This window comes from Trachurus japonicus, chromosome 21 (assembly GCF_045865225.1).
Source record: "Trachurus japonicus isolate A0001 chromosome 21, Traja_1.0".
NCBI lineage: Eukaryota > Metazoa > Chordata > Actinopteri > Carangiformes > Carangidae > Trachurus > Trachurus japonicus.
Genome location: NC_140927.1, coordinates 25,918,513 through 25,933,582, shown reverse-complemented (window position 1 = coordinate 25,933,582; position 15,070 = coordinate 25,918,513). Strand labels below are relative to the sequence as shown.

At 41.5% G+C, this 15,070-nt stretch overlaps 1 protein-coding gene across 1 annotated transcript in view; it reads right to left on the bottom strand.

The window, feature by feature from the left end:
- LOC146965367 (rho GTPase-activating protein 20-like) overlaps positions 1-2,423 on the bottom strand; it is a 68,368-nt gene extending 65,945 nt beyond the window's left edge. The window contains exon 1 of the mRNA XM_085764793.1: positions 2,257-2,423. Within this exon, the coding sequence (XP_085620919.1) occupies positions 2,257-2,373 (117 nt within the window). The 5' untranslated portion in view covers positions 2,374-2,423. The remainder of the gene's footprint in view (positions 1-2,256) is intronic.
- Between the last annotated feature and the right edge of the window lie 12,647 nt (positions 2,424-15,070).

Below are 15,070 nucleotides of genomic sequence, written 5' to 3'. Positions count from 1 at the left end.
AATTACCTGGTATATAAACTGACCTGCTGTCCATCCAATATGGAGAAGGTCGTCACAGAGCCTCATCCAGTCAAATGATCACATGGTTTGTGCGAATGGATAAATATCCCAATCATTCATAAAATGACTCTGGAGGTATTTCATGTTTATGATTCATCAGGGATAAAACACAGTTATAAACAACTTTGAAATGTGTTGATTATCCAGCGTGTCTTTCTAAAGTAATTCACATTAACGAATGCAATAACATTGGACGGCTGCCTCGCTGCTCTCTGAACACTCAAAGTGTCAGTTAACGTGATTTCTTAACAACAGCTGAGCTCCAGTCAGCAGCATCTCGCCAAAACTACATCAGGTAACACTTTGCTTTAATAGTCCACTGTTGACTGTTTATCAGACGATTGTTGTTCAGTGTGTCAACATCAGTGTTTTTAATTAACCTGACAACCGACAACTATTTTTACTTTTCATTTCATCGGTATGAGGTAAATGTTAATTAAAGGATAATGTCTCCTTCCATGTTTAGATTCAGGTTTCCTATAAGTTGTTGTCACTCTGCTGTTGGATCTGCCACAGGGAACATACTGTAAAGACACACTCCTCTATTTGTTTCCAAAGCAGCGTCTTCAGTGTACTCTGTGTATTTCAAGGCAAAGGCCCCTGAGGACAAAATCACCAAACACAACGAACAACATTCTTGGCACACAGAAAAAACTCTGTTCCTTATCAATCTCAACCCATCAGTGTGTTTTCTAATCACCACAGGATGGTGTGTCAACATAAAACAGAAGATCATGTTTGTTGTCATGTTCTTCGTGTACGAAGGCCTTCGCTTTGAAATCAACTTTGATATATATTCGATGTGGTAAAGAAAGTCCTGCACACTTTCTTCTCACTTGGAACTTTTTTTTTATTATTCAGCCAACATTTCGGTGGCGGACGACCGAAACTAAATAATAAAAAAAGTTCCAAGTGAGTAGAAAGTGTGTGTGAGTTTCTTTACCAGTTTACGTTGCTCTCCTCCTCCGACGCACCTCTCTGACTACAGACGGTGTACAAAAGCTTTCCACTGAAAACGCATTCGATCTAAAAAAAAAACAAAGAGTTCATCGAAATCATGCAGCATGAAAAATATGTCACTCAAAACATAACAGCAACTTCCTCTCTGCCAAAAAGTGTTGCAAAACTCTGAGGTCATTAACCCGGAGCAGAGCCCAGGGAAAAAAAAGAAAACCCTCCAGGTTGAGTCGTGTCCACGGCTGCAGCAGTTTGAGCACCTGGCTGCATGAGCCAGACCCTCCTCCAACAGCTCAGCTCTTTCCAATCACATACAAATCTCTGTTGGTCTGCTGGCTTTAACCGAGGCACAGAGAAGTGGTTGTAATAACAGTTCAACTTATCCTTCTAAATATCGCAGACATTATGTGTACTTTGCTGAATTGTGGAGATCTGTATCAGCAGGAAAACATACAAAGTCGAAGGTTATGAAACAAAGCTTAAGCACACAGTTTGAACTGTTTTTCAACCTGTGGTCAAATTATGGAGTGTATATTTTTATTCCCTTTGTCGAGCTTAAACCTAAAACATGAGATAAATGGACTTTGCTTGGTTGCCTGGTGAATATAATTAGGGCCCAGGTAATAACTCAACAGTGTCTGTGGTATAATATAATGATAATATAATGTTATTATTCACATTCTTTCACAAAATTAAGTTGAGATACTTATCCCAATCAAAATGTAAATGTAAACTCAACTGATAAAAATAGTCAAGTTTTGTGTGAGAGTCATATCTAATGTTAAACATACATCACATGATTTGTTAGCAGATCAATTGTGTATATTTGTCATATTATGGTATTTACTGTACCTATATCAGAAGTTTAGTGTTTTTTTTATATATTCCAACAATGGGCCTCCACTACTTTACTACAACTAAATTCATTCATTTCTGTGAGTCAGAACCAGGTAGTGTTTCATTCCTGGTTTGGTTATTTTTCCACTCAGACATGCAACAAGTGGAGAAGCACATTCTGGTGAGTTGCTGTGAAATGATCTGTGAAATTCCCTCATATTCCCCCGACCGTCCACACAAAATAAATATATACTTTGCAGTCTTGTATACGTTTCTCTGATTCCACAGTACAGTTCATCCACAAGTGTGACCCACCAGAAGCAGAAATGTCAATGATCGACTTCCCCACAGCTCTCTATGAAAACAAAAAACGAGCAAAAAAAAAAACAATAGAAAACTTACTTTGACGGTGTAAAACTCCACACAGCTTCCAGCTCTGCTCCTAGCAGTGTCCACTTGCTCGTCCTCCATCCCTACCAACATCTCCATGTCTGAAAACCTCCGTCCTCCTGCTGGCATTGTGCAGGACTGTGTCTGGATGTGTCCGTGTGTGGGTCAGATGTCTGTGCCGACAGCCTCAGCTGGCTCAGTTGACATCAGTCCAATCCAACACTCCTGATTCACCTTCTTTGCTTCCTTCCTTTTTATTTTACTGTATTCCTCAGTTGCTGTGTCTCTCCTCCTCCTCCTCCTCCTCCTTCTTCTTCTTCTTCCTCTTCTTCTGTTCCTCTCAGGTCTCCGGGTCAGGAAGCCTTTCCTTCACACCTGCAGCTCTGCAGATGCATCAAGAGGAAGCAACAGGCGGAGGAGTTGTACTGAACTGTACAGTATTCAGACTGGAAACTAATCGTCCACTAACAGGCGAGAATGGAGACTTGTGTTCGCTCAGTCTCTCTGCTCCTGTCTGTCTGGTCGGCTGGCAGGGTGTTTGGTCCTGTCCAGGCGGTCATCCCCCACCCACCCACCCACCCACCCACTGACCCACCCCCTCCCACTCCCCAGTCATTCTACGCCCGGACAAGCCCGTCTGGTCCCATTGGCCAGTCAGGTGGAAGGGAGCAAACAGGGGGAGGGGCTGCGGCCCACATGAGGAGGAGGAGGAGGAGGTGAGGGGGAAATGGATGAAGGGGAAGAGGGGGGGGGGGGGGGTTACTAAGGAAGGCTGACAGCATCCTCCAAACTGTCACAGACTGAGGGGGGAAATGATCAATATGTTCATCAGTGAGGGGGGGGAGGGTGGGAGTAAACAGTTTGAAGGGACATTTTCCTGCTTTTAAGTGTTTGTTACCCAGAAATCTGGTTGATTTTACCCCCCCAACCCCCACACCCAGACCCCCCCCCCCCCCATCTCCACCGCCCCAGTGTTTACGGATCAACAACAGGGGGAGAGGGACAGACCAACTGTAGCTGCTTCCTGGAGTCTAAACAGTCAAAGCCAGAGAAAGGGAGAGAGGGAGGAAGGGGATGCATGGTTGGGTGAGGGGGTGGACGGAGGGTGGGGGTGGGGGGTTATCCTCATCGCTTCAAAGATGCCAAACTGGAATGGAAAAAAAAAATAACAAAAACAAGAGAAAAGACAGAGAATCCGGAAACGAAGATCAGCCAACGAGCCAGACAAACAGAGATTAGTGATAAAATAAACACTGCTCTTGCTCAGTGTGTGTGTGTGTGTTAGTGTGTGTGTTAGTGTGTGTGTGTGTGTGTGTGTGTGTGTGTGTTAGTGTGTGTCGGTGTCACCCAGTGCTCCTCCCCGCACACAGATACTGTACTAGACTGGGGTTGTTCACCTCCACCCACTGCTGCCCCAGTAGCCTTTGCTATTCAAATGCTCTGTGCTGATGTGAGGATAGGCCTTTGTGTTGAACCCTGTAGCCTTGTGTGGAGGGGCAATCACACACACACACACACACACACACACACACACACACACACACACACACATTTGCACATTTGAATGGGGAGAGGGTGTCTGTATTTGGCGTACAGGACGTATCAACTGTTTGCTCCTCACAACAACTACGTACTACTACAGATGCATAAATGTGTGTGTGTGAGTTTGGAAGTGAAGTCATCGTGGTGGATCTTTAGTTTGTTTAGTTTGTTAGGAGGAAGAGGGTTAAGATTTGGTTTTAAGGATCAGGTTGGAATTAGGTTTTGGGGTTAGCGATTTGATTGTGATTGCTAAGATTAGCGTAGGAGGCTGGAAACTGTCAAAGAGTGACCTCATTAAACAAGCGTATTTGTGTTTCTGTACTTTTTATCCCTGTGTTTGTGAGAAACAAAATGAGTTTTGTAACGATCCTTTGTGCCTTTAGCCATCAGGCTTTTTTGATTCTTCTGCAAATGGTGATGAGCTGACAGATAAATGAATTTCCCTTTGGAGATTAATAAAGTAATTTGTAATCATATTCATACAGTATTCTGACACAAACTACTACATATCTATGAAACATTGGGGGTATTTAGGGGTTCACCATCTTCCACATGGACGAACCAGTCTGAGTCTACACACTCTGGAGTAGAGTCGACAACAGGGAGAAAAGTAAAAAAATCTAGATGTGGTTTGAAGCAGAAACGATCACGTGAGAAGAGCAAAAGGTGGCGTTAGGATTAAAGCAGGAGTTTAGCCTAAAACTTTTGGATCTTCTGTGGCCAGAAATAGTTGTTTAAAGAATGTGGAGAAAAAAGAAAAAAAAAAAGCTGTAGTGAGAAGTTGAAAACTTGTTAAATTCATCACCTCCACAAACCTGTTGACTTGCCACACGAAGTGTAAAAGTTACAGAAAATTGTTGAAAGCAACACCCAATGAAAAGGTGTTGGGGAGGTTTTTCAGCCATTGTTCAGCCTGAAAAAAAACACACTTCTGTTGCAGGAAGAGTTGAGGTTAGAGTTGAGATGTTATGGGGATGGACATTTCAGGCAAAAGCACTATTTGATCATCACCGGGAACTAATCGACTATTCTTCCAATGTTAAAACCATGTTTCCATGTTTCTCCTTCTTCGGTGACAGTAAAAAGGGAACATTTAAATTTTTTCAGACAAGACAATAAGTCTTAAAATATTCAACTTTTTTTAATGGAACGACTATTTGAATATTCGAAAATCATTGCCCATCCATGTTAAAATATTGGAGAAACCCATGTTTGAAACCCATCTGTCTCCGAGTCCACTGACTTCACTATGTGATTGACAAAGACCATCAAGGGCACTGAGCATGTATCATGTCTGTTTCTATGGTCGGTGCCAAATCCTCATCTCTGACACCATCAGTAGTTACAGAGGTTTTTGGGGTTGGAAACCAAAACACAAGGAGGCCAGACACCGAGGAAATCTTTCCACCTCTTCTTGAAGCTGAGGACACGAGATAGTGTTTCTGGTGAAAGGATTATGGCCCCTGTCAAGTCTGGGACAGTTTTAATGGCTTCAGTCACGTCTGAGGGGCAAAGAAAGCCCAGAGAGAGAAGGATGGGATAAACAACATGACAAACCATAACAGTGGTCGAAAGAAACCCAGAGCAGGTGAGGGATTATCAGGCTTCAGTTACCGTCTCGTTGCCGTGAGACTTTGATCCTTCAATCATGATCTCAGCAGGTCTGGATGCAGTGTTTGTTCACTAAACTCATCCTCACCGTCACGGCCAGACTGAACTCCACTCTGTCTGGATGTTTTTCACTGCAGTTTCTCTTCTCAACTCATATGGATGCAAAGCAGACATGACAGTGACAGACTTATCTGATCGGTGTGAGGAGTGAGGACAATATCCATTGTTCAACCAGGCAGGTTTAGTCCAAGTGTTGTCATGGCACAGGTTAAGTACATACACAGATATATTATCTGATTAAATACTGATCTGTGGCACTGGATAAATAATAGGGGTGGGAATCACCAGATGGACGCCAATACAATATTATCACAATACTTGTGCTTCGATATAATGTTATTGCAATGTTAAAAATATTGCAAATTGTTAGCTTTTTTCAACTGCAAATGATGTCTTCAAATGAAATCTTTGTTGACATCTATCTTTTCTAATAAGATAAACTTCTTAGTCTGTTACAATCGATGCTTGCCGGCGTCCGTATATCAATACAGTATTGCTGTGTTGATCGAAGACGATCAGATACCGTCGTAGTTCCACCATAAACGGCAATTTGGCTGCGTTATTCCCATGACCCGCCGGGCAGCGTCTGCGAAACCGAAAGTAGGAAATGCGGGGTGAGCCGACCACTAAATAATAATAACAAAACAATAAAGACAAAACGATATATTTATTGAACATGGACCCATTAACAATTCGTCCACATTAATATGAGACTCTTATAACCAAATACAAACTCCTCGTTGTCCCTTTAATTTTGTTTCTTTTTTTCAAAAAAGAAGAATTTATGGTTTAAGTTGTGGCACATTTATGATAATGTACGTGGCCATATTGCTATTTTGAACATGTTTCGGTTAACGGCGAAAGATCAAAAATAAAGTCCACACACCAGAGGTGCTCCTACGTACGGGTGCATTTTAATGATATATCACCACGTGTGTGTGCAACGTTTCGGGCAACCCGCCCTTCATCAGACATCAAACAAAAATGGAGACACACCTCCGTAATACGCCCAAAATATGTGGTGATATATCATTAAAATGCACCCATAGGAGCACTTCTGGTGTGTGGACTTTTTTTAAATCTTTTGTACCGTTTTTTTGTAAGTTTTTGGGATGTGCATGCTGTCTCCATCAGTTAATGGTGAAGGTGCCATATTTTAGGAAATACTTCAACTAAAACAATCACATACTGTGATGCATAGAGGTATAAGAATTATAACGACTCTGCCACCAAAAAACAAAATAATCTTTAATCCACAGGACAGCAATAAGGGGCTCTGATTGGCCAGCGGTGGTGCCGTGGTCGTTCACAGATGGTCAGAGAGACAGAGTAAGATTATCTTTTTCTTTAAATGCAGCCGTACCTGGAAAACATCAAATCTTTCATTTGAGATGCTGGTTCTTGGCCAGTATTTTAGCTCACATCCTCCTAAAGAGATGAAATGCAACCTCAAGTTTATGAACTCTGACACAAAAAGTTTTTCTGATTCTCTCTCTGCAGACCAATTTTCTTGATGGATCACTGGATAAAGCCCAAAGGCTGCGAGACATGCATTATTTTGCAAGCTAAAGGCATTCCCAACTAGGATCATGGTAAAAAAAAAAGTTTTGTAGATTTACACATTAGAAAAAATATATTTATGCTGTCCCATTAATCCTGTGCTGACCCTGTGACCCCTCCCACTCCCCCAAACTCTTTCCACTTGTTGTGACGAGCTGCGAACTGCAGGAATCAGGCATTAAGATAAGATAAGACCAGATATTTTGACAGCGCATGATGGCTTGTTTGGACGCTTCCTCACACTCATAGCCTAATACCGTCTCTGGACTCTCTCCCTGTGTGTGTTTAGGTTTGCCTCGTGCTCCAGTTTCAATGGTTTATGGAAGCATGTGTGTATACGTGTGGATTATACTCCCGTTGTCTGCATGACAGAGGAGGGACTTAACCTGGAGAGACATTTATTGTGAAATATAAACGTCTCCATATGCAAATGTTTAAAATAAAACAACCTGAAAAATATTCTTAAGAGTCAGAAATCAACAGATTTAATGCAAACACATGCTGGTAAAATGAAAAAAAAAGAAGAGAGAAATGCATCCCTAGTGTACACAGCATATGCATGCACATACTAATTATGAGTGGGACACTTCAGCATCATACATATTTATTCCCTCAATCCATTCAAGTGCCTGGTGCTGTGACGGAAGTGAATCACTGCTGGTGCTCGTGATGAAAACATCCATTCAAGTATCCGGTTGATCCAATCAAAGCAACCAACCAGCTGCCGCGCTGTCCGACGACTCAAAGCACAAAGGAGACGACTTTACGTAAGCCCAACAAAGTGCAGAGTGACTGGCCGACCTTTGTTCTGGGTCTGGATTTGACTAATTGGATCATTGCTCACTCAAGCTTTAATAATGCCAAACAGACAGCTGACAAAGACAAAGACACGCGGACAGAGCTGGACATAGGCACAGCAATTACACGATACAGACTAATTAGCAGCATCAGCACACAATACAACGTCTTAATTTAAATCTGAGAGATATTTGGTCCCAGTTGTTATTTAGGTTAATATTCATCTTTTATATAAGGATACAAATTATAAGATTGGATATCGTTATTTCTGCTAAATTGTCAATAAGCAGCAGTTATTACTTCCAGCCTAAATAATTTGGGTACCCTTGCACATGGGATTCATAGAAAATGATTTGCTACCATGTCCAACCTGTTGTTTTGGTGCAGGGTGAATGGAGGGACAACCTGCTCTCCCAGAGTGCATGTTTGTGTGATATGAACCACACTAGAAGGTCTTGGCTGTGGGAAATCAGACTACAGTTAGGGTTACGTGCCTTTCATTCCTGGTTAAGGTTAAGTGGTTGGTGGTTACTCTATTGCTGCCTGTGCATCCAGAATCCCGACTTCCACATCCTTTTTGTTTTGCAACAGGATTCACTACTTCCTGCTCCAGCACTGACTTGTTGGCAGAGCATGAACTATGAGGTGAAGAATCATCCATTATGGACAAAACTCCTGGCTTGGAGACACCAAATCAACAAGCGCTAAGATCTTAAAGGGGAACTATGCAAGTCCGGTCTCTTTTCCACTGTTTTGCTAACCCTCTTTCCGGCCATGTGCATTTGTTTTCAAGGAAGCCGTCGAGAAAGCAAACAATAGAGCGACAGATAACGTTATTTATCATACTGTATACGTGTTATGATGTGTATATAGTCTTATCTGTCATAAACAAGAGATTACGGGGCGTGTTTGTGTTGCGTTGCCGCCGAGATGTGAGCTGGGACACCGGGTCGGGGGGGCTCTGGCCTTCTTACGGTTGTATTGTTCCAATGTCATTATGTTAACTGTGGTTTGTCCTTTGTTTGTTTCCGTGTTGTGGACTGTTTTTTTGTTTGTTTGTTTTGTTGTGTTGTTGTGTTTTTTCTGTATTGCTGAGTTAGTACATGTTTGTACGATGAGTTCATGTTTGTCTATATGTTTGGACCGCCTCGAAAACTGTTGTCCCTGTTTGTATCATCACTCATATCCTCATGTGGACCTGAGTTGCTGATCCATCTCCTATAAGGACCTGGATTTAAAATTGAGATGTTAAAATTGTAGGAATAGCAAAACAAAACGTTGTCTACTGTAATAACTTCCTTCACTCCCTGGTGCCACGTTTCCTCCACATCATAGACACGAGGTCTTCCCCGCTATAATGTAGCTCCCCTCTACCCTTCACCACCTTTTCTTATTAAACTCTGACAAATCACCATCTTAGCTCGTCGTCTCATCAAACATAAGGCTCTTCCCTTATAAGGAAAAGGATCTCCAAACGATGAATCTTTATTGGTCCTCAGCGTGTGTGCTGAGGACAGCTCTGACTGACAGCTGATGTCTTCACCACCTGAGGTTACTCAGCCGGCTTCAGGCTCTGCCAAGGACTTCAGTGACTGATTGGAAATCTGGCGTGAAGCCTCAGTTGGCGATCGCTCCTCTGCCGTCCTCTCCTCACACTCTCTCCATCTCCCTCACTCCTGCTCTTCACATCTTCTCACCCTCTTCATCTGCTCTCTCTCTCTTCATCTGGCTTGTACGAACGGCTGGGTCAAGTCTTTATTTCTTCACCTCTGTCTCCTCGGCTAAGAGTGTTTATCCATCTGCAGTGTTTTATGTTTGCTCTAATGAGAATTGTAAATCATAAATCTGCGGGACGGACTCTCTGGAGGGAAGGGATGTTTTTTTGTCCACTGACCTGATGTTCAATTTCGCCATCGTTCAGAATACTTTCAAATGATGTGGAGTGGAAATAAGTATTTTAACCATTAAATGGACCAATTCCTGATCAACGAGTGGTTTAGATGAGGACATATAAACGGCTCACTGTATGAAAATTATAAACTATTTTGTTTATTTGGTCATTTACACCAAACATGACTTCCTGTGAAGTCCTGTGACCTAATTCATAATAAAACAAGGAGTTTTCTCTTTAGCATCTCAGATTGTAAGTATTTTTGTGCGTTTTGATAGTATTTGATAGTGCTAGTGGAGATATGAAATGCTCACTCCAACCATTCAGCACAAAATCAGGTCATTAACGTCTCTCAGATTTATAGGTTAAAGCACAAATACTTTTGCTTCTGCAATAAAGCAGGCTGCATTTTTGGGTTGGGTGTGACGGTTAATGTCTGATAGTGATACAAGGAGTTATTGCCAGTCATTTGTGCCAATATCAAAACAGGAAAACTCTAATCATAGAAAATTCCTTAATATTAGACAAATATGTTTCCATTAATCTCACTCTGTGCAGCCATGAAAGCCTTAAAAGAATCCAGGCCAGCACTGACTAAACTCTCTAACTGTATTGATACGGAGAGCGAGGTGAGGTGAGGTGAGGAAGGCATAACATTAAACCCTCACTAGTCTTGCAATTTAAAGCATTGTTGTTTTTCTCTCTTATATTATAATATTTACAATACAATAGTAAACTTACAGACCTATGAAAAATGCTTTTGGTATTAGATCCAGGAGTTGGCGAGGTCTCCATGTAGGCCAAAAAAAATCTCAACAGTGTATGTAATGTTTTCAAGTTGAATATAATTATTCACTTCCAGAAACCATCTGGCAACAGAGAGATGGTAATCAGATTTCCATGTCACGGCTGTCATGGCACATCTTCAAGGTTTATTAAATGTGCAACGATTTTCAAGTTCTCTAATGAGCAAACGTGCCGATCTAATGAAAAGGTACTGTAGGTTTTGACGAGTGACTAATGTCACTACAGTCATGTCAGACTGTATTAAGCTTTGTACATGACCGAGTGCAACATAAGAACAATCTATACCACATCTAAAACATCGTTTGGGTCTCTCTGTTTTATATTAATGCGATCTCTGTGGTTTAACGTAGATTTGATGGAGAGAGTTGTGGTCCAAGAATATGGCACAAACAGTCTGACTCAGGCAGCAGTTCACGCCCCTGCCTGTCCTCCCCCACCAAGTCATTTCCAGCACATTGTCGTCATCACTGATTGGTGCGTGTTATTGCCTCACTGTGGGAGCTCAGCAAGGGAAACCGTGTCTGTGGAAACACAGTCAGCAAATTATTGTTTCATAAAGGCAGAAAGTATAATGTTCAAAGATAATTTAGGATTTACTTGCTTTGGTTAAATGGGCCTTTTGAAGCTTGGGAGCTAAACAGGCAGTATCTAACACTCCTCCATGGTTGGTATTAGGATTGTCGCGATAACCGATACTTCGGTACAAAGTCGATGCAGACACGCAAAAAATACATCGGTACCTGCTTTTTTTCGGTACCATGACTACCAGATATACAACTTGGCCCTCAGCGGGTCATGTCGATTCCTGTTGAGCCATATTTACCATTTTAACTCTGTTCCTCCTTCACATTGCTGCTGCTCTTTAAATTCTGTGAAGTTTGAGAAGTTGTTGAAGCAGCGTGGAGCTTAAATACAAGAAAGTTTGATGTGAAACTGTTTTTTTTATCTAATGAATTTAGAAGCAAATGGGTTCTGTTGTTTTTTTTTGTTTTTAATCGTGGTATCGAATAGGTATCGAGAAAAGTGGAAATTTGGTATTGACTACTGAAATTCTAGTATGGTGACAACTGACAAGCCTAGTTGGTATGGATGAGAGAAATTAAGAAAGTTAAAAAGTTTCCAGGATGTTCTGTTGCACTTTCTAGGGATTGTACATTGTGCAGATCAATCAGTACATGGAGCGTTTCTCTTTCGAGCTCGGCTCTATCTTCAACTCATCACTCTTCTCTAAGTACTGCTTAAAATACCCCCGAACATGTCATCTGAGGCGTACATCATGTCAGCTGAGCTGTCAGGCTTCCACCCTTTGCAGTCTAATTTTAGCCTTTGACGGTTTTAGCCATATACACGTAATTTTTCAGTCAGTGACAAATGGCACAGTAGGAACTGTGGGGTGAAAAGAAGACACGATGATTATTGTTTTCTGGCTGGACGCACATGGATTGTGGAGAGATTAGGGGCTGGGCTGTAACAAACGTGTCACTGCCCAACGGGGGGAGGTTGGTTTTGTTGAGTAAGGAGAAGGACAAAAGTTTAAAGGTGAGTCACACTGCACATGCAACAAACATGAGCGGACGGCAACAAAGAGGAGGGGGACGCAGACGACTAGGAGGTAATCAGCTGTACGAGTGTCTGTGTATGAGTCAGAGGTGGAGAGGATGTGCAGACAGCCTTTCATGTTGTAAACGTCCACTGTTCTTACAATACAAGACTCATTGATAAACTTCATCCTCCCTTTTGCCCAACCCTAACCAAAAATAGTCAGTTTTCTTTTACTTACAGAGGTTCCTCTCATCTTCATTTAGCAAAAGTATCTTCATCCCTGATTAATTTCAAATCCAGACGGATAGATCAAGACTCCTTTCCTAGTATATTAGATTTATTTAGACTCTTTTTGTTATAATAAGGCACTTGTATTGCTTTCTTTTTTGTTGTTGTTGTTGAATTGTTTTTGAATCTTTGTGTATTTTTCGGATAGGTATTTTGTATAAGCCCATACACTGTAGGTTTTTTAACCTCTCCAGCACTTACTATTCTTGATTCATTTCTGTTTTTGTAATTGTCCTTGATTTTTATGGTGCAAATAAATAAAACAAACACTAAACTAAACACTGTGGACAGGAGAGAGGTTCCCTTATTTACCCCCGTGTTTTTGGAACTGTTAAATAACCTCCACAAATCCTGCTACACCGTGGTACTTATTACTCCTGTTCAAGAGGCTGCATTTAGAGCCTGAGTTTGTTATGGTTGAGCTGGAGGTGGACTCAATCAGCCACAGGGCTTAGTGAGTGAAAATTAACTCTCAACCGTGTGCTGAGCAGAGGGGGAACACATTGAGAGAAAGAGGGCTTGTTCAGAGTGCATACACTGAAGCATGCAGCCTTTCAAATGTGCACAGTAATGACCACACACTGCCCGTTACATGCCTGGCTGATGTAGATCAGATTGGTGGATTTCCTCCAATGAACGCATGCATGTCTGTTAAGCTGCGTATCAACACTGGCTATGTTGAAAATAAATACAGCTCCTGTTATTATTACTTTTTAATGTGCAACAGAGACACAGCAAAGCAGGGGAGACTTATTTCATATCAGCACTAGGTATTAGAAGCACTGAAGCCAGTGAACTAATGAGTCACATTTGGACGCACATAGCACAGATTTCCATTTCTGTCAATCTGCATGGTTCAAGTGGTAAACAATGCAACACAATTGCACGTGAGAAATTTGAGAGTACTTTAATGTTTACCAGATTGCACCAGTGGAAGATGCAGCCTCGTCCGTTGTTTCACCAGATCAGTGTGAAAGCTCCTTTTTTAGATGTGTGATGACTCCTGACTGACCCTGACTGACCCTGAGTGGAGGATAGAGATGGTCAGACAAGCAAGAATCAAGGCTCCCCAGCAGGTACACATTCCTGAGCCGTGATTGGGCTGATTGCATGTATGTGTGTGTGTGTGTGTGTGTGTGTGTGTGTGTGTGTGTGTGTGTGTGTGTGTGTGTGTGCTTGCATGAGTCAAGGAGTGCATTCATCCTGTCAAGTATGTACGCTGTCAGTCAGATGGATATATGTCCCTCAGGGTGAGAGTGATCATATCTAAAGTTTGTGTAGGTGAAAGAAAGAAGAAGGCCAGATGTGAGTTTGGTAGAAACAGATCTTTGCAGATTTTTGCAGCTGCAGCTCTGCAGATTGTTTTCACTCTCATTCACAAAAACAACTACAGATGTTTCTTAATTTTTCTTTCTTAGTTTTCTCTTATGTTGTAATGTTGTGTTTCAGGATTATGTAGCACCTATCAGTCTAGTACAGTAACATGACAGTTGAATTTTCTAAGAAACTTAAATTAAAAGGAGCTATTTGTAAGTATTGCTGTTGCTATATTTTCAACGTCAGCACTGACCATGAATTGCATTTACAATAAAGGAGATTATATCACTCCCTCTAAGCAGCGCTACTTCTTCAGGGCAGACTGGTTGCTATAGTGACTCGGTATCGGGAAAAATGGCAACAGCCCAACAAAGCTATAACTAGCTGGTTAACTTTAGTAGACTGGTTCATCAACACTGCTAACTTTACGCAACAGTAGCTCATTAAATGCTGTAAATATTGCATGTGGTTAAAGCAGTTACTTTGACATCTTTTGTCACGTTTTGATTCATCAGCATTTTCATTAATTATCTACATTTCTATTATAGTCACTACAAATAAAAAGTGAATTTGAAGTGGGACAAAACCTGTGGCAGCCAAGTTCATACAATCAACAAACTAAAGAACTGCATGACTGTGAAATGCAAATGACTAACGACACCATTAAACAAAGCATACTATGGGATACTGCTGTTTTCGGCTGTACTTCACAGAATTTACAAAAGCAAGACACAAGCCAACACTCAGGTGATATGACTAAAGAATGTCTGCTTCATGCCAGGTACTATCATCATAAATCTCTTTACAAATACTAGATAATCCCTCTCTCCCTGTACCAAAGAACAGATCAAACCACAGCAACTGCACAGCCAAGCTGGTGGTGAGGGCAGCTTCTATTTACTTTATAATATATGTACCAATTGGACACAGTTTTGAACATAGATGATACGGTAATAGTCACTCTCTGGTATTAATGGTGTTTTGTCTATCATTTGATATCAGTTTACTCAGCCTGCTGTAAAAAAAAAAAATGTGTGAAATGTTTCAAAAGAGGTGGTCTTTTTATGGTTTAAAGGAAATTTGGTTTAGATCTTCATATAAGTCTTCCGGAGAGATGAACCCCCAACCTTTGTTGTGTTAAAGCCTTTCTCATCCACACCGACCCATGACAACATTGACAGAGCGATGACTGAAGAAGATAGGGGCGATGCGGTGTGTGTTTCAGAAATACCACACAGGTTTTATCAGCCCATGATCGGATTTCTGAAAACTGGAAACTCGATGTTGTTCTTGGAGGCGACTGAGGTTTGGCTAGACTCATATCGGGTTTGTATATACCATTATCTCAGAGGCTGACTAATCTTACACTCACATCTTTTATGTGAGGGAGAAAAAAATAGAGAGGAGGAT